The sequence below is a fragment of the Serinus canaria genome, chromosome 1, assembly GCF_022539315.1.
Source record: "Serinus canaria isolate serCan28SL12 chromosome 1, serCan2020, whole genome shotgun sequence".
Taxonomy (NCBI): Eukaryota; Metazoa; Chordata; class Aves; order Passeriformes; family Fringillidae; genus Serinus; species Serinus canaria.
The window spans coordinates 94,661,241-94,685,302 of NC_066313.1; the positions used below are offsets into that span (position 1 = coordinate 94,661,241).

Sequence of the window (24,062 nt, forward strand, 5' to 3'; positions counted from 1 at the left end):
AATCTTGTGGACTGGACTGGTCTAGATGAAGTTTTCCTTCAGCTAGAGCTGTGCTGAAACAGTGATGGCAGAAGGATAAAAAAGCATTTCTGAGGCTCTCTTCTAGACACATCCAAACTCAAGGATCCTAAGGCATGAATCAGTCTTTGAATGTCATGTCAAGAATCATGCAATTTGTGTTAGACTTTCACAAATTTCCATGACAAGACCCAGCTCCATCTCACATTTCCCTGCAGTTTCAGTGTTTGAGATCTTATGTGCCAGGTGTTGATGACTGGCCTGTCCAGCTCTGCCTGGTGCCTCAGGTCCCAGAGGGATAAGAGATACTGCAGAGGGTGCTGCTGCTGGGAAATGTATTACCCAGCACACACCAACCAAAGCACCTCTCCTAAATGCAAACTCCCTCCAATGCCTCTGAAAGCTTCAGCCTCTTGCTTTCAACCCATCATATGAAATGATGAATTTAAGGACAAGTTTTGCAGGTGATTGTGAGGTTGGGGACACTTCCTTATGCCACCCTACAATCTGGACATCTGTCCTTGGCACAGGCCTTCATCCCCCCAGGAGAGAACCTGAGACCCAGTAACCTGAAAGGCCCAACTAATGTTTAAATGCATGAATTAAGAGAGTTTGATAGCTTTTTTCTCTCTTGCATTTACCATTTAGGAACTTAAGGCAGGGTGAGTTTTAGAAAGCAGATCTGAAACCTCAATGCATACAGACTACTGAATGTAATTAAAACAGCTTGGAAGACACAGTATTAATTGCAGAAGTGAAATGCATTTGGTGTAAATGAGGTTTTGCCACCCTGAGCACCAGTATCATAGCCCCAGCCTTTTGTTCCTAACAATTACTGGAAGAAAGTGTTGACAAAACTACAAGATAGCTCAATTTCTGCAGTTTTTTCCTGCTGCTGAGAGTATCAGGAGGTGGGGCTGTGGCCACAAAGAACTGAGATATTCAACTGCAACATTTCATTTTAGTAAATTTAAAGGTAAGCCTGATGCACAGATGACCCAAACCCCCCTCTATGAAACCATTTAGCAGTTGTGAGAACAGCTTGCTTTCATTTTTTTTTCTCCTAGAAGCAAGCTTGCAGCTTGCTTCTAGGAGAAGTCAACATGGCTCTCAGGCATTCTCTCAATATCTTGAAGCTAAGAGTGGGAAACTCATGCCTCATTCTGTCCCTCAAGTCCATGTGCAATGGCTCAACATACTTTTCATAGAGAAAAAGAGCTACTCACTGTGCAATGCTCTATTTAAGTAAAATCAGCAATAAATACAAAAGGATCCATTCAAGTTTCTATTTTTGGATGAATACACTGAGAAGTATCATCTTTTACTAGTAACTTCTGTCTTCTCTGTACAAATTTGCATTGAATGCTAGCAAAATTACATTTTAATGCACCCCCCTATGAAGACAGGCTGAGAAAGTTGGGGCTGTTCAGCACGGAGAAGAGAAAGTTGTGTGAGGACCTCTTAGCAGCCTCCCAGAATCTGAAGGGGATCCTTCAGATCAGATCAGATTCAGAAAGCTGAAGAGGACTCTTCATCAGGAGCTGTGATGCCATTCCAAGGAGGAATGGCTTCCACTGAAAGACAGTAGGCTTACATTAGATATTGAGAATAAATTCTTTACTGTGCAGGGGGTGAGGCACTGGAACAGGTTGCCCAGAGAAGCTGCAGACTCCCCAGACCTTGAAGCATTCAGGGCCAGGTTGGATGGAGCTCTGAGCAACCTGGTCTGGTGAGAGGTGCTACTGCCCATGGCCAGGGGATTGGAAAAAGATATCTTTAAGATTCTTTCCAGCCCAAACCATCCTATGATTCTATGAATCTGTCTTGCTTTTACTTTACTAGGGTATTTAATTAAAAACATATCTGTGAAGGAAAGCCCTTCCAAATGAAGGAAATGAAAGATATATTTAGAGAGAAAATGGCTGCCAGGTGAGAATCCTGTAGAAGCAGGTCTCTGTTTTATGGCTACTGTTTCTAGACTTTCCAAAGAGTATCCCCAAAAGCTGCTGGGGTGCTTGTTGGATTGAACTGAGTATATTTTAAATGAAAATGTGGATGAAATAATGGGCTACTGAAAGATGGTACTGTGGCCACCTCTCAAAACCACGTCTCATGTTCAGTGACAAGGGTTTTCAGTCATGCTTTTCATCCACTGACACAGACACCACACAGACCTAGCTTGCTCCTGCTGGCCAGATTGCCTTTGTAGGCTGACTCCATCCCATGAAGGAGCTGGTCTGCAAAGCTGGAATGCTGAAATCTGCAGCTCTGAGTGAGCTCCTGAATCAAGAGCCACATGGCAGTGACACCACCTAATTACTCAGAAGATCTCCTGTAGCTGACTGAATATGAGTTCATTTGCCTTAGGACATTTCATCTAGTGACTGTGTTACATCATTGTGTTATTTAGACCATATAGGTAACCTTACTACACTAATTAAATGAATTCAGAATATTATATAATTACTGAAGCATGAAACTGGCCAGTGCTGTCTGTGTTAGCACAGCCTGCTATATAATCTGGGCTTTGAACTGTATTTTATTCATTATAGCTCAAACATGCAGGGACTGAGCTTTCACATTTTTCTCCCAGAAGGCTGGAAAGAGCATTTGCACAGGGATAAGAAGTTTTAATTTAATTTTAAAAATTAAAATTTTGTTTGTTTGTTGGGGTTTGTTGTTTTTTTTTCCTGTGGATGACAAGTTGGTGACAGATCAAATTCCTCCTTTCTGAAAACGATTCCTCTGTGCTTGAAATCCACAGGAATGGCACTGCTGGTGTTAAAGCCAAGTTCAGCACCTGCATCACCCACCTACTGTGGATAGACACTTGTGCAGGGTAAGCCCCAAGGTCCAGCTGAGGGAAAAGCTGACAAAGCCCTGACGAGGCGCTGCTGTAAACCCCAGCCTGCTATGACCCTCCGTCCTTCCCTCCCTCCCTCCTTTCTTCCCTCTTGAGGCCTCACAGCAAGGGAGTCGCTGGAACGGCTGAAATCCTGGAGGACAACGCCCTCTGCAGCTCTCTCCCTGTTTTATTTGGCACCTGGAAGAGAAATGTCTTGTTTGGTTTTGTTTTGTTTTTTTTTTTTTTTAATACTTGCCACGGTAGTTCTGAAAAATCAATGTATGTTTCTACACTTGGAGGAAAAGGAGTTTCCCTGATCCTCTTTGGCCAAAGGCTTCCTTTAAAATCAATGCTGCTGGCAAGTGATACGAACCTGTTGCTTTTCATTATGTCAGCAAAACCTGTAGTGTGTTTATTAATATTCATAGTAATGGAGACTGGAATCTGGAACTAGAACTTTTTTTTATTATTATTTTGACATGTTTTCTTAGGTGAAGAAAAATCCTGTAACTATTTTACCTTGATATTTCGTTCCTTATTTTCATGCTGAATCTCAGTACTGGGAGGTCATAAAGTAAAGGCTTCTATTTGATTTTCCAAAATAGAAAAGTATGAGAACTGTAATTTAATTTCATCATCAATTTCAAAAGTACTTCTTTTGAACTTTGTTTTTTCTCTAAGTCAGTGATACCAGGCTAGATCAAATATGCTCCAGTGGGCAGGGTGTGGAGAAATGAGCCAAAATGAATCATTTCCTACATAAGCAATTTTTTGTGTGTCTAGACACCTGATAACTCATCTAAAGCCCATCTTTATTACTTGGTTATTCTCCAGTGTTCTCAGAACTTTTGCATGAGCCTTAAAATCTTTCAGTCTGTGTGTTTGCTTGCTCCATGTTTTTTGAGAATCTTAAAGGGAAAAAGATCTTTCCCTAATTTTTAATTTTATAATTAAAATGGGCATGGGGGCTCGGAATCACATTTATTCTCATTTAATTCTGTGAGCAGACAGTTGGGTACATTCAATCAATGAATTTGTATACTGGTAATATACTCTGAAAAGCTGTTGATGATAAGGAATCACCTGCTGACATATCTTTTATGACCTTGATAGCAGCGAGTTGTTTAAATGAATGTTTATGATGTACACAAGAAGTGTTACAGACATATGGGCTCTACACAAAATGGTATCTTCACGTGGTTCAGGCTTGGCTTCTGTGTGCTCCACTGATTCCAAGAGAAACTGAATGGAGTCAGCATGGGACTCCTCTGCTCACCCTCTTTCTGTCCAGAACCTTCCCACCACTAGACAGGAACAGAAATGATGCTGTTTTGAGGAACTGGGACAGAAAGAGAAGCTACTGTGCTCCATGCCTGATAAAAACAGTTAATTAGAAAGGGGGATTTATAATCACTCCGTAAATTAATTGCATTATTTGTAAATAATGGAGTAAACTGAAAAAGTGTTTATAAATTGATTTCAGCTTAAGTAGATAAACATACAAGACACTCTTCTGGAGCAATTTTCTCCATGCTAGAGAGGATTAAATGTACACTTGCAATAATGGAGATTAATATATCCCACAGGAAATATATTTGAGATACACAGATGAACTGGGAGGCCAAAATTATAAAACTGCAGATCTTGCTGTGTTTGTCTGGCATCAAAAATCACTCTGTCCCATCCTCTCATGGCTGTCATCATCTTCATGACTGAAGTAAGTATGAGAAGAGGAACACTGTCTGCTTAAGGCCGTATTGTTATGAAGATATTTCTTTTTTAAGACTTCCACAGGTGGATTTTTGTAACTAGATTGTATTGCCAAATGAATCTGGTTACCTTAACATCAGAAAATGGAAAAATTGTTGCTTTAGTCTTTATGTTTAGTGTTTCATACACATAACATGGTGGCAGACATATCTTATTAGAGTCAACTTGGTACAATATTTCTCCAGTCTTGAATTAAATAGGAGCAGTAGAAAAATAATTTTAGAAAACTTATGAAATATACTTATTCTAGGTACCTAGAACCTTTCAGATTTACATAAATTTGAGGCTACATCTTCACTGATCACCGATCATTCCTATAAGTATTCAAAAAATGGTACAAAAGACATGGGAAATGAAGTGTTGATTTGTTTATATTTTTTTTCTTTTATTTTTAATACAATAAAACCCTAATTTGCACTCAGAATGTACAGTCAGCAAACAAATCTTTAATATAAATGACTAAAATATTTTCCACCACAGCTTTAGGATTATTCAAACTGGAGAAATTTGGCAATTTATAAACAAGTGGGATTTGCAAAGGTAAAGCAGCAAAAAAACACTTGGGTAAAGTTTGATGGTGGGAAAGCAATGACAGCATATCCAGGTTCCAGCCCCTGCACAGTGTTACATTTCTGACTAATTCAAATGTTTCTGCTAATGCATCCATGGCTTATTAATCTGAAAATCATCAAAGTTCAGTGGCTGTTGTTAGACTTTGTGGTGTGGATTTGCTCATGCCTCTGAAGTATGGTGTTTTCTGTCTGACACTGGTCCCAGCAGCTCTAGTAAACACAGCACAAAAGCTGAAGTCTGTACAGATTGGGCTCCAGCATCAAAGCTGCAGCTGCTGGGAGAAAGGAGAAAAGATTCTGCTCTGTAGGATTTCTTGCAACAGCCAGGAACCCGAGGATTTTCTCAGATTTTGTTCCTGCTAGTCAGTAACTCTAGGGCTCCTGGTTATATGCAATGTGTTAAAGGATCTTTGAACATAATGGTTAATTAACAAAGAAGACAACGACTTGGAAAAATCCATCAATTTTCCTTCTGTGAATGTAAAAAGGAGATCTTTAGGGGAGCTAATCAGAGACTCTTTCTCCTCTCTGTGATACCATGATATATACAGAATTGAAACCTCTATATTACTTGTCCATGGATATAAATTTCAACAGTTCGTTAAAGTTGGGGAAAGATGACAGCTGTCTTCCTTCTACACACACATTCTCTTTTTCACTGACAGGTTCATCTATTCACCCAAATAATAATTGCCTTTGTCTTTTTATTTTTTCTTTCTTTGCAGTGGCTCTCTCTCTTTGCATGGCAACTGTGTCTGTGACAGAGCAGGAAAGCTCCAAAGGATGAATTCCCTGGTCAGCACCTCACACCTCCAGCTTGCTGCCTTTGCTCTGGGCACCATAGGCTGGATCCTGTGCACCGTTTCAATGGGAATTGTGGAATGGAGAGTGTGGCATGTGGACAACACCACTGTCATCTCCTCTGGCATTGCCTGGGTGGGGATTTGGAAGGTCTGCTTCATCAGTTACCTTTACGTCTCACCTGGCTACAGAGAACAGTTTTGCCATAAATTCAGTGGCTATGACTCCTTCATCCCCCATGAAATTTATGCTGCTCAGGGTCTCCTGTTGATTGCCATGTTCATGGGCTTGCTGGGACTGGCTGCTACAATATTTGCTCTGAGAAATGTGTATATGGGAGTCACTCACAAACCTCTCATAGCCCCATTCTTCCTGGTGGGTGGCTTCTTCTACATATTTGCTGGTCTGTGTGTCCTGATTCCCGTTAGCTGGAATTTCTATTCTATAACTCACAACCAGAGCATAGCTTTTCCTCCTTCTTACTACATGCCCTCCAGTCCAGCGGCGCAGGAAGCTGGTGCTGCCATTCCTGTTGGGATTGTGGCTGTCATCCTCCTGGTGCTAAGTGGGACATTTTCTCTCTCATACAGATTTCCTATGACTGCAAATATTATCATGAAATCCTGACAGGACAAATCCCCCCATGCTATTTCAGAACAAGAGCATAGTTAAGAGATAAGGACATCAGCATGAGTGGTTGTAAAGTTAAGGAACTGCAGAATTTAATTTTATTTTATTTTATAGTAGCCATGCTATTTTCTTATGTGAACCAGTTGAGTCACCATCTTTGTACTCACCTATTAACAGAGGTTTGTCTTTGAGATAACTGCTGTTGAGCAGCAAATGTGATTAAATTTTGCCAGTTGTCCTATTTTGTGGGACAAAATAAACAAACATTATTGATTAATTTTTTTTTGGTGTAAAATGTTTACCATGCTCAAAGAGCTGACTTTGAATGAACTGTCCTGTAAGAAAAATGTGAAGTAACATGTATTAAATGTGAATTTCTTTCCTTGTCAGTACTAAGTTCTTTTGTTTTTTATTTAGTTACATCTGTAGCAAACTATGTTTCGTGACAAGTCAAGTCTTTTACAACCAATAATATGATTGTCATCATGGTTGTGTCAAATGACTCTTCTCTGAATTGTCTTATAAATGTCTTGCCAGTTTCTCCTCTTCCTCTAGGGCACATAAAGAGCCATTCCTTTACTGCTTCTGTTTTTCTTTAAAGCTATTTGCATTTTATGTTGCAACATGTTTGCCTGTGGGGAAGGTGAGCTCTTTAGTTCTTAATGGAGGCAGAGCCAAAAAGTCTGCAAGTGTTTGCTTCTTCATCTGACACATCACTGAATCCAAATGTATTGCAAAAGACGGAAATAACTTGTACAAGTTATTACAAAACTAATGTCAAAATCAGTGCTCTCAGAAACCAGGAGTACTCAGTACAACTTTCAGGGTATGATTCATCTGATGTAGAAATCTATATCCAAACTGGTAACTTCAGGTTCTGTTTATAATCAATGTAGAGACAAAGACTGCCTTTTCCCAAGATGCCTAGAATGGCTGGGAGATTACACGCTCCCTGAAAACCTTTTTCTCTTAACCCACTGTAATGGCCACAGTAACCCCAGCTGCTAACTGTGGCACATGAAACCAAACTTCACCTAAGAAAAAAAGAAAGAGAAATGTCCCAAATACTGCAATAAGGACAATAAAAAAAAAAAAAAAAAAGTTTAGAGACTGGGAGTAATGAGCCAACAGTGTTGACAAACAGATGATCTCTTAAAAGAGGTCCTCAAACTGTTGTTACATTTTTTAAGAAATGCTACAGAAATCTAAGTAATTTAGTTTCACTCTTTTAATTGTCCTCCATTTTCTAAAATACTCATGGATTCATAAAAGAAAATAAATTTTAAAAAAATCTAATAGTTTTTGGACATTGCAAGACAAGGCAAAATGGCAACAAACCAGGACATCTTGCTGGTAGTTGTTACTAGCCCAGCTTGTTCTAGCAGTCCAATTTTTCCTATACATCTTCCCCTGGGCCTGACTTTGCTGTACTGTCTGACAATACAAAAACACCACAGCTCCTTCATTTCCTTTCCAGTCACTTTTGAAACAGCAATTTATCTCATCATTGGTAATTATTTCATTGATGCAAGAATCTTATCTTTTGACTCTTTATGATGCTGTAAAGCACTTTCTAGTGGTGTTCCAATGAAGGCAGTTTAATAGCTTATTTCTTATACATTGTTTCCAGTTTGATTTGTAAAGTACATTCTTTAAAATACTGGTAGGTTTCAGTTTTAAAGGTACAAATTGATAGTACTGTCAGTAGTACTGTCCTCTCTTCCCTTGGGGCCTACAATAATATTAGATTATATCATATAATAGTTGTAAGGGGAAAAAAAAAGAGATCTGTCCATGTGTTTATGCCACTAGTAAACTTATTACAGTAGTAAACTACCAATATTTCCTGGCAGGAAACTTTAGGGGAAAATTACTGATTCTTCAATTCTTTTTGAGTTAATGTATGCACAGAAATGTCAGCAACCCCAACTGTATTTGTTTACTATATTCACTAAGTCATTGGGTTCATATGACTAAAGAAAAAGGAACAAACATCATCAGGGACATGCCAAGTTTCTGTGTTGCTGCCACTGCTGTTTCCACTGGGAATTATATTCATCTGTACTGATGTGTGGCTATGAAACATTGGTTGTGTGTCAAACATGCCTAGATGGTGAGGAAATTCCTCAGCTAAACACTGGAATAGATTACCTAAGGAAATGTATAGATTCTAAAATAAAGTTTTGCCAAAAAAAATTTAGGAAAATAGTGCCAGGAAGACTGTAGGTATGAGTGAGCCCACCTCAGGACAGAGGGCTTATCTAGATGGAACTCTTGGCATCCTTTCCCAGTCTCTCAATAGTCACATGATCCAGACGCTATATGGATATATGGTAAAATATAATCTACATTCAAATACTACTCTATATTAAAACTCCAAGTCCTTCTCTGAAGAAAAGATAGGAAAAAATCCTACAAAAATCCTAAAAAATCATGGAATCATTCGGGTTGGAAAAATCCTCTGAGATAATCAAGTCCAACCTTTGGTCATCACTTTGTCAGCCAGACCATGGCACTGAGTGCTATGTCTAGCTGTTCCCTGAACACCCCCAGGGGTGGTGACTCCACCATCTCCCTGAGCAGCCCATTCCAATGCCTGACAAACCTTTCAGTGAAGAATTTCCTCTTGATGACCAGCCTGAACCTCCCCTGGCACAGCTTGAGGCTGTTTCTTCTTGTCCTATCACTGGCTGCCTGTGAGAAGAGACTGACCCACCTGATTACACTGTCTTTTAAAGGAGTTATAGAGAGTGATCAGGTCACCCATGAGTCTCATTTCTCTAGGCTAATCTTAGCTCACAACAAAGGAGAGGCAAAACTTCCATTGATTTCAATGCATTGAGCCTGTCTGACCTTGATCCACCAGGGCAGTGTGATTGATTAAATTTTAGTGAATGTTTGTATTCATCAGAATTTTGATACTGGAGGAAAGCAGAACCCCTGTTCTTTTCCTTCACCCGCAAGATGGCATAGTTTCTTTGTGTATATTTATGTGACACATTTTAGATTTGAGAAGCTAAGTTACCTTTCAGTAGGTCTGCTTGTTACCATGTCAATTGTGCTTATATAGGTACTTTTAGAGGTTATCTGTAAAATCAGGCAACTGAAATGGTTTTCCTTTAAAACTCAAAACTGCAAAATTATTTTGGAAGACTATTTATAACCCAGACTGCTTTAGAGACCTACTCAGTAGCCTGGCCCCACACTCATTTGTAGCAGCACAATTAAGGACAGGCAGGAAGTTGTAATGCAGGCAGGAGCAAGTGGCCAGGGCTGTGAGGTAGGGAGATAAGGGGCAAAAAACTCCTAAGCAAATTTTACCACAGAATAGATCATATCATGAAGCTCTGTCTCCAGCTTCAGTGCAAACTGGGACCTGCTCCCTCCCCAGTGACAGCACCGCTTGCCTTGTGGGCTCCACCCTGTCTAGGAATGTCTCCACACTGGCCTCAGTCTACGCATAAACCAGTCTCACTTTATTTTTTCTGAGTTTACAATAAACAAGTACCTTGTGATTCACTCACATGTCTGAATTCACTGCTGGGGTGAATAAGACCCCCTTTGAGTTCTGCTGGGTGATAACGATGAGGCCCCCATCTCTGACCTCCATAACATACTCCTTGGCATTAATCCACCACAGGATGCATTTTCCTAATCTTACATACATGTACCATCTACCTCACTTGTCCATTCATGGCCACAGACCAAAAAAATATATGAATATGCTTTCAATATTCCTCTAGGATGGATGATCAAATAGAGAATGGAGCTGAACAGTGCCTAACAGAAACAGCCCCACAGCACAAAGCCTGCTGAGTTTTTCCCCCCAGATGAATACGCAATTCAGGACAACTGTCATTTGTGTTCAGGCAAGGGAAGCAGGATGAACTGGAGACATTGTAGTGCAGAGTAGGTCATCAAATTAGTCAGGTAAACAAAATTTTTATTTGAGTCAGCAGTTCTACATGAAGACAGTTTCAGCTGCAGATTTAGCTGATTAAAAACAATGTTAAGCTCAGAAAGAAATGTCTTTGTTGTCACATGGCTTATGTTATATTACAATGATGAGAAAGGAGGTTGTTTTCATGGATATCTTTAGACCTTCAAGCATTTTCCCCTTAGAATGGAAAAACTGAAATGTCACAGCCAATTTCCTCCTCTTTGGGCCATGAAATACTTTAGGACAAAGAGGTTTAGCTTAAAAAAAAGTAAGTCTGGCTGGCATAGTGTTAATGGCAAATTGTTTTCTTAAAATAGGAAACCAATGTACATTAAATTAAGGGTTCCCAGAAGAGACATGTTCTCTGTGAAAAATATACTTTTTCACAAAAGTGAATTGGGATTCCTTTCATTTTTGTCAGCATCTGTATTGTCAAATCCAGTATCAGCTCATAAAAACATATTTTTCAACTGACCTATTTCCCTTTCCACTGCTCAGATAATTTACTGTTTCCCTTGCTTGAGAGGGTTCAATAATTAGCCAGGTGCTTTGGAGTGTGCTGGCTCTTAATTACTGTGTCAAAACCAACTGCATGCCAAACAAGAAAATATAAGTGAATCTCAACACAGAATTATAAACCAAATAAATACTGGCTTAAAATTGGGAATGGAGTACAGCATGCAGCGTTAATACCTGTTTCACAGAATGTCACATCACTGCCTTCCTCTTGGGTTATATGTGGGAAAGACCAAGTATGAGGTTAATTCTCAGGATGCCACTTGAAGAAGCACATACATTCTGACTGTCCAAGGTTACTTCATCTGCAGGCTGATTTTCAGCAGCTGAATACGTGGCCCCATATATAATATAAATAGGGAAAGGTAAAAAATTAGAGTGGGTGAGACAGCATGTGAGAAACATAACAAGAGGCATTCATGGTACCGACAACTATGTAGGTGCATTTTAGCTATCCCTGGCTAAAAAAAGATCTTGGGGGAATTTGAAATCACTTCAAGTCAGATCCCTAGTGATTTATCCATATAATGCTGTGGCCATCCACTTACTTGACTTTCAAAAGTCCTACTAAAAAGCTTTATTGGTCTGCATGCAACTTTCAGAATAATTGATTTTAGTGGACCTCACATCTGAGCTTTAGTATTCCAAATATGTGTAAGATCTGACACATAATTTTTCTTTACAACAGTTACTCATTTGTAAAATAAAGATAGTAGCAACTCACAAAAAGGTACAATTATGAATACATTTAAGTATAATGATTGGTATAATGGAAGCCACAGAAAGTATTACAATAGATCTGTTGAAATGCTGGTTCATACTCTGAAGCCAGACTCAGGGATGCAGAGGTCCCCTGGGTGTGTGATGCTGCCTTGCTGTTACCAGCTGAGCAGAGACAGAAGAGGAATGCTGTCATGCAAGGCAAAGGGGGAAAAACTGGGACAGCAAGGGAAAAGAAAGAAGAAAGAGAGGGAATGAAAGGGCAGAAGAGGCAGATTGTAGGATGCTATTAAAAAAAAATAGTGCTGATTGACATCATGATAATAAATATTTGACTAACAAGTGATTTTGTCAAATCTGGAAAAAAAGGATAAACAGAAAAGAAGGAATCATGTTTCAAAGAGAAACTAAAATGAACAACACAAATGTCACATGAAAAGGGAGGCAGATGATACAGAAGGCAACACGCAAAAGAGCAGAGAGGGGGCCACCATGCCCACAAATAAGCAGAGCAACTTTGGCAGAGTCCTCCTTGAGGGCAATGACTTAGATGGGACCTACATCCTTTGCAGCACTGTGGACATCAGGGACTCCACTAACGGAGTACCAGCAGCAACCATGTGTGCTGAACCTCACCCTGCTGCCCAGGCCAGGAAGTAAAATAATTCGCTGTACTTCCCTCTACCCCGCCATGTATCCATCCTGGATGAGCTCGCCTATGGCATGGCTGTGGCAGTTGTCAGAGGTGTCTGCACCATGCCCAGTTTGGTACCACCCTCAGCTGGTCTGCATGAGGTAAGTTGGGCTGGATGTCAAGGTGCTGCATGGAGTCACCTCCCATGCAGCATCGAGCATGGCTTATCAGGGACACCTCTGTCATCTCCTCCAGCACTGCTCAGGTGGGAATTGGGAAACTTGAACGACCACTCAGAGTCTTCAGGGACTTTTCAACAAAGGTATATCACAGAGTTAAGATCAGTGAAGACTTTGCCCCCTGGAAACCCTAGTTGTTCAGAAGCTTTCACTGGCTGCTACAATTCTGAGAGCACTAGGAATGACCTAAAAGCTTTCTTCTAAAAAGTAGTTATAAGGGATGTGCTCAAAATCCACATATCAGCTTTTTCCTAGCTGGGGGGAGTGTGGAAAATTATCACTGGCCTATGTGTGTTAATCCCTGAGAGCTGCAGTTTCTGGTCTGCAGCATAAGCCGTGGTGTCTCATTTCCCCCTCTGCCCACGCCAGCCTGGGGCACAGGAAGCCCCTGCTGCCGCTCCTGCCGGCATCCCTTGTCCTGCCGCTCGCAGTGGGACCTTTCCTTTTAACATAAACATGCCATTGTGCTGGATGCCAAGGCTTCTTCTGATAAAACAGGCCTCAGATGCCTGCGAGAAATGTGAGGCAAGGCTGCAGCATAAACATAGCAAACCAGTGACTTCATCTGCCCAAGGAGCTCTCTGGATTCAGCTGTGACTCTTCAGTGACATTCACCCATTGCTGTCAGTTCATTCAAGGGAATGGAAATACACTCTGTGACTAATTATTTTCAGATGAAGAATTATTTTTATTAGCTAACTTTGAAACACTGCTGTGTTTCATACAGGTACCTGAGTTCACTTCAGTGCTGCGGCTGAGAATTATTTCTAAAGGGACCTTCTACATAGGTTGGATTTTGTTTTTCATAGATATCTAAATTCAGTGTTCATTTAATTGAATTTTGCCTGCTGCAATACAATGCTGCATCAACGATTCCTTTAGCAAAAAGGCAAAAATTATGCTTTTTTAATAACATTGTTTTAGAACTAAACTGCACTATTTAGCACAGAGATCATGGCTTACATTACACACAATATTTGCCCTGGTTAAGTATAGATTTAAATATTTTAACCTAGAAATAAAATGGGATTGTGGAAGTCACGATAGTTTTTAACGTAAGGGTTTCAAACTAACTGGTATGATATCCCTCTGGCAGGAATGCACTGAGCACATGCCAGTTTATCCTATCTTTCCGTGAGCCCACACCATGAAAACATACCCCAAGAGCCTATGAATGGGATTAGTCACAAGAGCCTTAATAATTTATCTTCTTTCTACTATTCCTCAGAAATATTTGTATCCACCAGAACACCTCTCTATAAATAGCTTCATTTCCAGTAATAATCCATGAATTCTCAGACTTAAAATTTGCAGCTGTAAATAGCAAACATTGCTTTGGTGTGCTAATAGTTCAGAATTCCCAAATGATCCTGGTGATGTTCAAAACCAATACGACATTCACCAAAACTGGTGGCATCTTCAGTACTTTCAGGGCCCTTCTAGCTGTGATGCTCAGCTCAAGCCTCAGAACCTGCTGTCATGTGCTGCTCTTGCTTTCGAAATGCTGGATGTCAGTCCACTTGAAGAATGAATTAACACTACCCATACGCTATGTCAGGAGGAGTTTGATCCACAAATTTCACAAGCTTTGATATGAACATTTAAGCAGGAGTCTCATAAAGATCATTACTAATGGTAAGAAAAAGTTGTTTCTGAAAAAAAGCACTCCTTGCTTTTCAGAGGCCCAGAAGTGCCTCAGAAAATCTGTAATGTTCTGTAGCTGAAACTTCATATTTGTGGCAGCAAATACAAAGTACTCTGGAGTAGACATAAGCAAAACTAACCTGAGTTTGAAAAGACAATTCAGGCTTTTAGCCTGAAAAGTGAATTTTACAGGAACCTGATTATGGAAGTCAGAGGGAATTTACAAAAGTACTCAGCATCTTGCAGGACTGCTTTTTAATTTTAGTCTAAAAAGGCTGAGTTCTGATGTGCAAAACTGCCTAAGCATATACTGTAAAAACTTCTTGGTTTAAACTAAACAAAAAACTAGGCACTTTGAAGAAAATGATACCACCTGAATTCTCCATTTTATTTGCAAAGCATGTTTCAAAAAAATCTGACAAGGAACTCCAACTCTTTTTAAATTATCCTTATTTTAATGTCCACTATGATACCTTAAGAGAGCTAAGACTTTTTCTTGTCTAAATAACCAGTGCAATCTGGAGATCACACAAGCATATCAGCAGTGAAGGACAAACCACTGGAGGCATAGTAGAAGAGCAATACTGGACAGAGGAATAATAAAAAAAAAGTCATGAGAGGTAAAGAAGAAGAAACTTGAGTAAGTCACTGAGGACAAAACAGTGAGAGAGGAATTCAGAAGGAAGACAAAAAGTAAGTTACACAGAGAGAAGGTGGCTGGCTGTAATTTCATGGCTGACATAGCACCTAGTGCTCCATCCCAGAGAGCATAGGGCAGGTTCATGCGACAGTGAAGAATGCAAGCAGCTGCAGATTTATATAACAGGTACAAAATATATTTTTTAGTAGACAGGAACTTGGCAGATCCTGTCTTCATATTAGTATTCATCTGCCTAAGCCTTTCTCAGGAGTTAACTTTTGGAATTAAAGGGATTTGTAAACTGATGGCAAACATCTTATTTTAGATGACCAACACCATCATCCTGAGAAAGTATATCCATGTATCCCCAACTAATAGCTTTCTCTGGCCATTCACTGCTGGTGAATTATGCTGCAATAGGAAGACTTAACCCCAAATCCAGTTTAGTCCTTTGTTTACATAAAGTCTTAGAAATCATGCTCAGTTACTGGAAAGCCAGCAGAGGAAGTCCACATTAACATAGCCTTTTACAAATGCTCTCTCTGGTTATTTCAGTGCTAACGCAAAAAGCAAAAAGTCCCAATGAAAAAGAGTTCCTTGTCTTTTAAAACAAGAACAGTTTACAGTAGAGTGAATAGACCAGATACGAGGAGCTTCTGCTTTCAAGCTTTTACTAATCACAAACTCTTTGGTATCAGTCCACTTTGGCAGATTGGTATTGATGACCAAAGTCTGGTTTAGGAACCGCAAAAATGCTGTTACCCAGCTCCTGTGGTAAGTGATTTAATCTCTGTGCAATGCTAGACACACAACTGCTGGGAGATGCATTCATGTCTGTAGCACTCAGAAAATTGTTTGCATTGCTCAGACAACACCTGGAATGCTGAACCAAGGATTGGTGATTTAATTACCACTAAAAGTATGCAAGTAGCTACAGATAAAAGCTTAGTTTTAGGACAGGCTGCTTTTTTGCCAAATCATTACTGGGAAAAAAAACAATCAACTGACATCATAAAATGAAACCAATTAACATTAGTTGGGAAAATCATTAATGAGTCTTGTCCTGTAATAGATAAACACAAAAATTAAATATTCCTGAAAACTCTACTAACCTTAGTTCAGCCTTCTTGGCGTAACCACCTGGCCATGGGATTATGAAAAAAACCCCAGCATGTTGTTTGTGATTTCTGTGCTAGCCATTTGAATCATAAAAGGAAATTATCTCCACTGAGAAACTTTCTACTCACATGAAAGGCATGAAAGAAAATATTTTTCTTACAATTTAAGCAAAATTGTTACAAAGAAAGATGCCTCTTAAAATAATTTGGTCAAGTGTTTTAGACCATGGATGCAATTGCAGGACTGAACAGTTGCAATGACCATCCATGATTGATTTCCTTAAGGGAAATTGTCATAAAATAGTTTGGCTTGGAAAGGATTTTTAAAGCTTGTCTAGTCCAACCCCTCTGCAAGGAGCAGGGACATCTTCAATGAGATCAGTTGCTCACAGACCCATCCAACCTGCTCTTGAATGCTTCCAAGGATGAGCATCCAATTACTGTGTTTCACCATCCTAAACATAAAAATCTTCTTTCTTATCTTTAATCTAAATTGATCCTCCTTTAGTTTAAACCCTTGTCCTATCAATACAGGCCCTGTTAAATCTACCTCCTAAATTCTCCATGTTGATGAAGTTAAAGTTTTCCAGTTAAATATCTCAATTGAAACCTTAGGATAGTAATTTGAGGATTTTTTTAGAGATGCAGCCCACTAGAGTGAAACTAGCAATAATATATCACTGCTACAAGGTTCTGAAATGACTCCTTTGGCTTTCCTGCTGGAGGTGTGGGCTGGGCTGAGGAATGAGATGGTGTCAGTCTCAGACAAAAGTCTGGATGCTCACACACTGGTCTCAAAGATCTTGGAGGTCTTTTCCAACACTACTAATTGAATGATTCTGTGTTAACCTCTATTATGTGAATTTTAGAAGCCCAGATACATTTTCTAGCTTTTTTCCCCAGAACAGTGAATGAGAATTAAATTCAGTATTTTTCTTCAATCAGATATTAAAAGAAAACTTACCTGCAGACCCCATGGAAAGAGCAAAATACCACATAGGGATAAACATCTCGAAACTCTGGGGACACCCTGTTCCTCTGATCCTTCTGCTTTTAAAGAAATGTGCTCTTGTGATAGAAAATGGCGATTAACACCCTCACAGGCATTTTTAATGGCTGTCACTGCATGTTGTGAGGGGCTGAATCCATTAAAGCTTTGCAGGAAACAATGTAGACTTCAGGTCACCCCAGAACTCAGGCCTTTCTTTCTGTAAATTCATACTGATGCCAAGCACTAGGTTTTCAGTGAATGTTTAGTTTTCTTCATGGCCAGCATTGCACCTAACAAAGATGTGACAACAGCTGATCACCTTCAGTTAGCAATTTCCTGTCCATCATTTTTATCTTGCCTAATTGGAACTGCTTTCCAGGTATTAGGGTGGGGTTTGTATATAGTATTAATGCTTCCTACAGAATGGAAACAGTGGTATACTGAGGTCACTATTTTCAGGTCATTTGTGGATGTTTCATGGATCAGACTCTGGAAAGCCCCACACTGTTTCAAAGAAATTTTCTAAAAGTTTTTGTCATTTGTTATATAATCCTCCTGTCTCTGCAGGAGTTATTGCCCACCCAGACAGCCCTATGACAGCTGCTGCCATGGAGATAGCAAGGATACTGTTGGACCACTTTGCTCTGTGGGATATCTTAAGAGTTGCAAAAATATCTCATTTTACCTAGCAGGAGGAATCCTAACCGCATTTCCTATCAACTGTTTCAATGCCAGTAATCTTGAGTTCCATTAGTATTTTAAAAATTAAGGCATTTATTTTTCTCCTGAATTCAAATACTCCTCCAGCCCAGGGCGAGGTTCCTTCTCAGGCAGCTGAGGATGATGTTTCTACCTCCTTATGTCCAGTTTGGAAAGCAAAACTTGGTGCATAGATTTTATTGTGACCATGTCAAGTATTTGAAGGTTTTTAGGTTAGCTGTGATTGCCATGCCTTAACTCACGTATATGTCCACTGTATATACCGCAACTTTGTTTATATTCACCTTTCAGAATGTATGAGAATAAGAAAAAAAATTATAAAAATAAGCACTGTCTGTCTGGGATTGTCCTGGAGTGTTTTTGTGCATTGCTGCTCAGATTCTGCAGTTTTCTGGGGCTGCCCCAGTGGCATGGGGAAGGGGGCTGCCGAAGAGCCTACAAAGAACCTGACGAGAGATGGGCTCACAGGCCATCCGTGGGGCCTGCAGTGAGAATACAGAGCCTTCCTACAAATAGCTTCAAACCATGTGTAAGGCTAGTCATCGGAATGTTCAGTCCAGGAAAAAAAGCAGATATTTCTGGGAGAAAGGCCTGTAGAAAGGGTGCAGTATGAAAGCCGGGGCTCCGGTGATCCGCAGCACCCTCAGCGTCAGCCGGCTGCTCTCTCGGGCCGAGCGACGTGATTCGCTTAGCATATGTGGCGCTGCAACGTCGCAGAGCGCTCTGGCGGACGTACAGGGCCTCTACCCCTCCTCCTCCCCACCGAGAGGCACCGGGAGCTGCGGGGTTGCGGCCCCGGGAGAGCCGATCGCGGCACAGCCCCGGCGGCCGCGGGGACGGCGCTGCTGCCGGCGGCCGGCAGAGGGCGCGCGGGGGCAGCGCCGCGCCCGCCCCGCCTTGCTCCGCCCGCCGCAGGGCGCGTGCCCGGCGGAGCCCGCGGTCTCGTGCGTGCGCGCCGCGCTCTGAGGGAGCAGCGGGCAGGGCGGAGGAGGGTACCCGCCGCGGGCAAAGGAGTGGCTGTGTCAGTGGCCTTGTTTGCCCTGCTCAGGCCCCACAGAGCAGAACGGCCCCTATGGGATGGAAGAAACTCTTTCCTCGGGCCCGTGCCGGAGGGAGGCTGGCCAGGCAGGCGCGCTGCCCTCTGGCACCGGGAGGCAGAGCTACGCCTGCAGAGAGGGTGCGGGCTGCCTCCTGCAGCGGGTCCGAGCTCCGCTCTCTGCGCTTAGGCTTGCCGCTCGCCGCTGCCCACAAACACATGGGGAGACCAGAGGCTGTCCGGACAGAGTTTTTAAGGTGATTCATTTTCACCACACCCCCACAAACCCATGAGGAGACAAGGCCGGGCAGCACGTGAGGGTGCATCACCTGAGGTGTCCAGGAAGGCTTTCAGAAATCACAGAATGTGTTTGTGTTGGAAGGGACCTTGAAGATCTCTAGTTCAATCTCGCGGCTGCAGACAGAAACACCTTTCACCTTTCAGAGGAGATTCCTTGGAGCACCATCCAACCTGGCCTTGAACACTGACAGGAACAGGGAATCCTCAGCTCTTCTGGGCAACCTCTTCCAGTGCCTCCCCTCCCCACATTAAAGAATTTATTCCTAATACCTAACCTAAACCTATTCTCAGTTTGAAGCCATTGCCCCTTGTTCTGTCACAACATGATCTTGTAAATTGACTCTCTATCTTGGGGGCTCCCTTCAGAAGAGGCTCCTGGAAGATCCCTTCTCTTCTACAGAGTGAGCAACCCCTTCAGGCTTTCCTTGTAGGAGGAAAATCCCTGTAATCAGCTCAGTGGCCCTTCTCTAGACTTGACCTAAGAGGTCAATGTCCTTCCTGTGCATGGGACCCCTGACCTGGATTCATTTCTCATAAATATGTATGACCAAGGTGCTGGAAAACTGACTTTACTACTTATATCCCTTCAGCCCTTTTTCTCAAAGTTCCAATGATTTAAATAATACCCTCTTTGTTGGGATTTTTTCTCTGACATATTTTGTCCTATTCCACTCACTTTGAAGTTCTAGCACTTCTAGAAAGTAAATTTTGGAAATTCATCTGACTTCATTTATACCAGGCTGAGGCTATGCAGGATTTGAACCACGCAGTACTGGCATGCTGCACGAGCTGGAGGCTTCCTTGGGTGCTTGCTGTGTTCCTACACTGCTATTCAAAAGGATGTTAGTGTCACTTGAAAAACCCATGTTCCCGTATTTCACGAGATGGTATTGCTATGTGTGTATCGCAGGGCAGAATTACCTATAACACTCCCAGGCTTCTACTCTGTTACTGAGAATGAAGCATAGAGGCCTGGGTCTAACACAGGAACAGTACTGTACCTAATGCTGGTTTAGTTCTTGTGAAAACTGCATTTGAGTCTGGCAACATGATAGACCACTGCCTGCTGCAGCCTGAGCTGGGGCAGTGACTGGCATGATAATTTATTGATGTAACTATGAAGGATATGCTTATTTTATTTATTTTACTCTTTTTTAATGACTAAATTATACCGCTGTGGCAAATAATTATGATTATTGTGAAAGACTTTTTTCTTTTTCAGTTTTTATGGCTGACACTCTTTGTCTTCTGAATACCCCATTTCCCTAATGCGAGAGAAATTTTTCTCCTTTCTCTCTTTAATTTTCCTGATGCTTGACATTGTTTGGTAATTTCCCTTCAACAGCACTTTCACATCTCCAACAGTTCAAGAAATCAGATATTACAAAAACCATGTCCTGAGAAACACAGTGTGTATCACATGCCAAACTCTTGAAAATGTTTCAGGTTGTTCACATTTTAATCTGTTTGGTGAAGTTAATCCAGAGGAGGGCCTGGACAGGCAGTGATGAGATGTTTGGATTCAGTTTCAACACAAACCATCAAATTACATCTCTTATGCCAGTAAAAGGAAACCAACCTGAGGAGCTTTCTGGTAAAGACTTCCTTCCTTTGGAGAATTTATAGAAAGGAAACAAAATAAACCTAGCCTTTCATTTAAAAATAACTTGTTCTCTCACAGACACAACTAAAAACAGCCTTGACTGGGTAGGAAACACCTGATTTTTAATATCCTCTCTAATTTTAAATCTATCATTAAAGTATGTGGCCAGCAGAGTATAAAATCCACTTTAAGCTCTACAATAAACATTCAGAAGGATTTATATAATTAGATATTACAGAACTAAGATAACATGATGGTGTAAAAATCTTACAGCTATCAAAGACAGGTGATTAGTTGCCCTTTGCTCTGCCATTTAAACACATACTATTTGAGCTGGTGTCACACTGATTTAAGGAAGCTGGGAGAGGGGCCTAGCTGCACAGTATACTGTACCCAGACAGTTTGGGATGGGATTTTTCAAAACATTAATGGATAATTGATCCTCAATTGCTTTTGACCAGAAGCTTTCCTTTTCCTTGGACTGCAAAGCAGTATTGGGCACCTAAACATGTAAGTTGCCTTCCACTCTAGCTTTCAAGATTTTATCTAAGTTAAAACATCAAAATTAAATTGAGATGGAAAAGAAAAACTCCTTAGCAAGTAACATTAATAGGTAATCCTTAAGACAGAAGGCAAAAACTAGATATGCAAAACTTCATCTGCCCTCAAAATGAATGGTGCTACATCTACTTTAAATGCCATGGCAGCTTTCATTCAGATCAGCACTACCCATAAATTCACTCTCTCATAAATAACTACAAAGCCATAAAAAAATTGCAGTCTTGTGCAGCAAGAGGGAGTGTTTGCATTGACACAGATACGTGTTGTGCCCTGACTAGTAGCATAAACATTTTTTCTGGCTGAAAATTGTCATGCTTGGTTTGGGTTCCAAAAAGAGATGGAAAGACGAAACTTAAAGTAATGTGAATTTTCGGAAAAGGTTTTAGATCTATACATAGGCAGATTTCAGTAAATATAATTATATGAAAGATGACAAAACATATAATATGGAAAACAGAATTAAAACAACAAACAGAAACACAAAAAAGGTAAAATTTATATTCTTTGCTCATAATTTTCAAAGATGAGTTGGTTGCCAAAATGCATATGCCCTGTGAGTGGACAAGTAAAGTTCCTACTGAACAACTTTTAGGACTGCAAGTAATACTGCAAACACATTAAAAAAAAATATTTTCTTGCAACCAAGAAATAAATGCCCATAATCAGTATTAGTAATTAAACTGTTTTAAGTGGCATGTGTATGCCAATTAATGATAATAATTATTGTGCTTGTTTTTCCTTCAGTCCTGCCATCAGAATCCCTTTAGCTGCTTAGCTTTCATAAAGACTTCTGAAAGTTTCCTTGCAATACAGGCTGTTTCCTTTGGACAGATAGCTACTTACTGTGCTGGCTCTTAACCTGCAGTACCAGGAGCAGCCAAACTGGAGGCTGTGGTTTGTGAATCATACCTCTATCTTTGCCTCCAGCATCACTTGAATAGGAATATGGAAAATCTGTTTCCCTAAGAACTAGAGGTGCCTGTGGAATTTAATGTAGTGTGTTGCCTTGATTTTCATGTCAATGAAACACTCTTCCCTCTAGAAATGTGTTCATGTTCTGTACATGTTTTGTGGGAAGATCAGGGATACTTTTCAGCTTCTCCTCCTGGAAAGTATTTATGAAGATGGTTCTCAAAGCCAGTTGGATTTGAACATGTGGGGAAGGAGGAATGTCATTATGCCTTCTCAGGCCTCTGCTTCTGGTTTCTTCGGGCTGGAATTTCTATTCAGTTGTAAACAATGCAAGTATCTCCTTTCCTCCTCCTTTCCGCCTGCCCTCCATCCCAGCCAGGCAGGAAATCGGGTTTGCTCCTCCTCTAGGGACTCTGTATGGCTTTGTGGGACTTACATAGGGGAACTTGCTTCCACAACCAGCCAGGTCTTCTGTGGAGACAAATCCTGTGCTTGCCGCACCTTCTTTACGATCACTGGGGCACGCTCGGTGCCAGCAGCTGGTTGCAGGAAGTACTTTGGCCTATGATCCTCTGTGGATAGGTAATATTTGAGTTAGCTGAGAACAAATAAAGCTGATGGATGGAAGTCACAAAAACAAAACTTGTTTTTGCTAACCAGCTAGCATGTGCAGGGTTTTGGCAGTGTGATTGCCAGCTGCTACAGCTCGCGACTGAGGTCACCTTCTCTTTGTATATAAACATTAGTCATTTACTAAAGAATGCAAAAAACAGGTGTTAGGGTTCATTGGTAATCTGTTCTTTCAAAGGGATGCTGTAAGATAGCACCTGACATAAAACAATTCTTTCTATGCCTGTTGTTATTAACATAAACACACTTGTACTGTTACTTAGGCAGTGCCATTGGTATGCATAGTACAGAAAAGATAAACAAAATGACAGATGCTTAATCCAGATGAAATTACTATTAAACTAATGACAGATAAAAATTAAGGAAGTGTGGCAGGAAAATGTGAAAGAACATAGAAATCATTGCAAACTATGGTGGTTTTTTTTTTTATTTTTAATGCTGTTGTTTTTAAAGAGGCAGTTCTGCATTTTATGGCTAGTATGGGCATTGAAGATTGAAGTTGAAAACTATTATCTGTATGGATTTTGAAATGCAGGAGTGCTTTTCCCACATGATGAGAGAAGATATTGAAGACTAAGAAATTTGCATTAAAAAACCCACAATGATTTGTGGAAAAAGAGAATTAAGCTGTCATCTGAAGTTGTACCCTCTGGAACAATTTTAAATTTAACCTTCCTTTCAGCTTTTAAACTTAACCTCCCTATATGCTGTAAAATGTAGTAGGACTTATGATGCTAAGGCCCTGTCTACACTCAAATCTACACATTTGGGTTGACCTGACAGGAACAGATTTCATTAGATCACTTCAAACTTAGGGGTAGAGAAGTTCAAAATGAAATTAAGAAAGCATTTAAATAAAATACATCTAAATATGAATGTATTAATAAAAGGTATCCATTCTTCTATGGTAGACTTTACATTTCTCTAAAATTACAGTGATTTTTACATTTTGCTGCTTTGGCAGATTAAAGACTTACTAGAGAAAAGTCAGGCCTCCCTGCTTTCAATTCACAGACCCACTGAGAATGAGATTCACCGTCTGGTGCTGATCCACTTCTTGTATCTCTCACACCCCCAATGGTGCTGCCCAGCTTCTGGTTCCCCACCTCAGCAGCAGGACACAAGGTAAAGGGAAGGGGGAGGGAATGTGTCAGCAGGGAGTGTTGCCATTCTGCATGGTGTGGGTAAGAGGCTCTAGCTAGAGGGTGCTTTATTCAGTATG

The 24,062-nt window shown here is 40.7% G+C and overlaps 1 protein-coding gene across 1 annotated transcript; it reads left to right on the forward strand.

Moving 5' to 3' along the window:
* Positions 1-5,988: 5,988 nt before the first annotated feature.
* CLDN34 (claudin 34) lies at positions 5,989-6,633 on the forward strand. The gene has a single exon (XM_030234019.2). The coding sequence runs from the start codon at positions 5,989-5,991 to the stop codon at positions 6,631-6,633; it is 645 nt and encodes a 214-aa protein (XP_030089879.2).
* Positions 6,634-24,062: the final 17,429 nt, after the last annotated feature.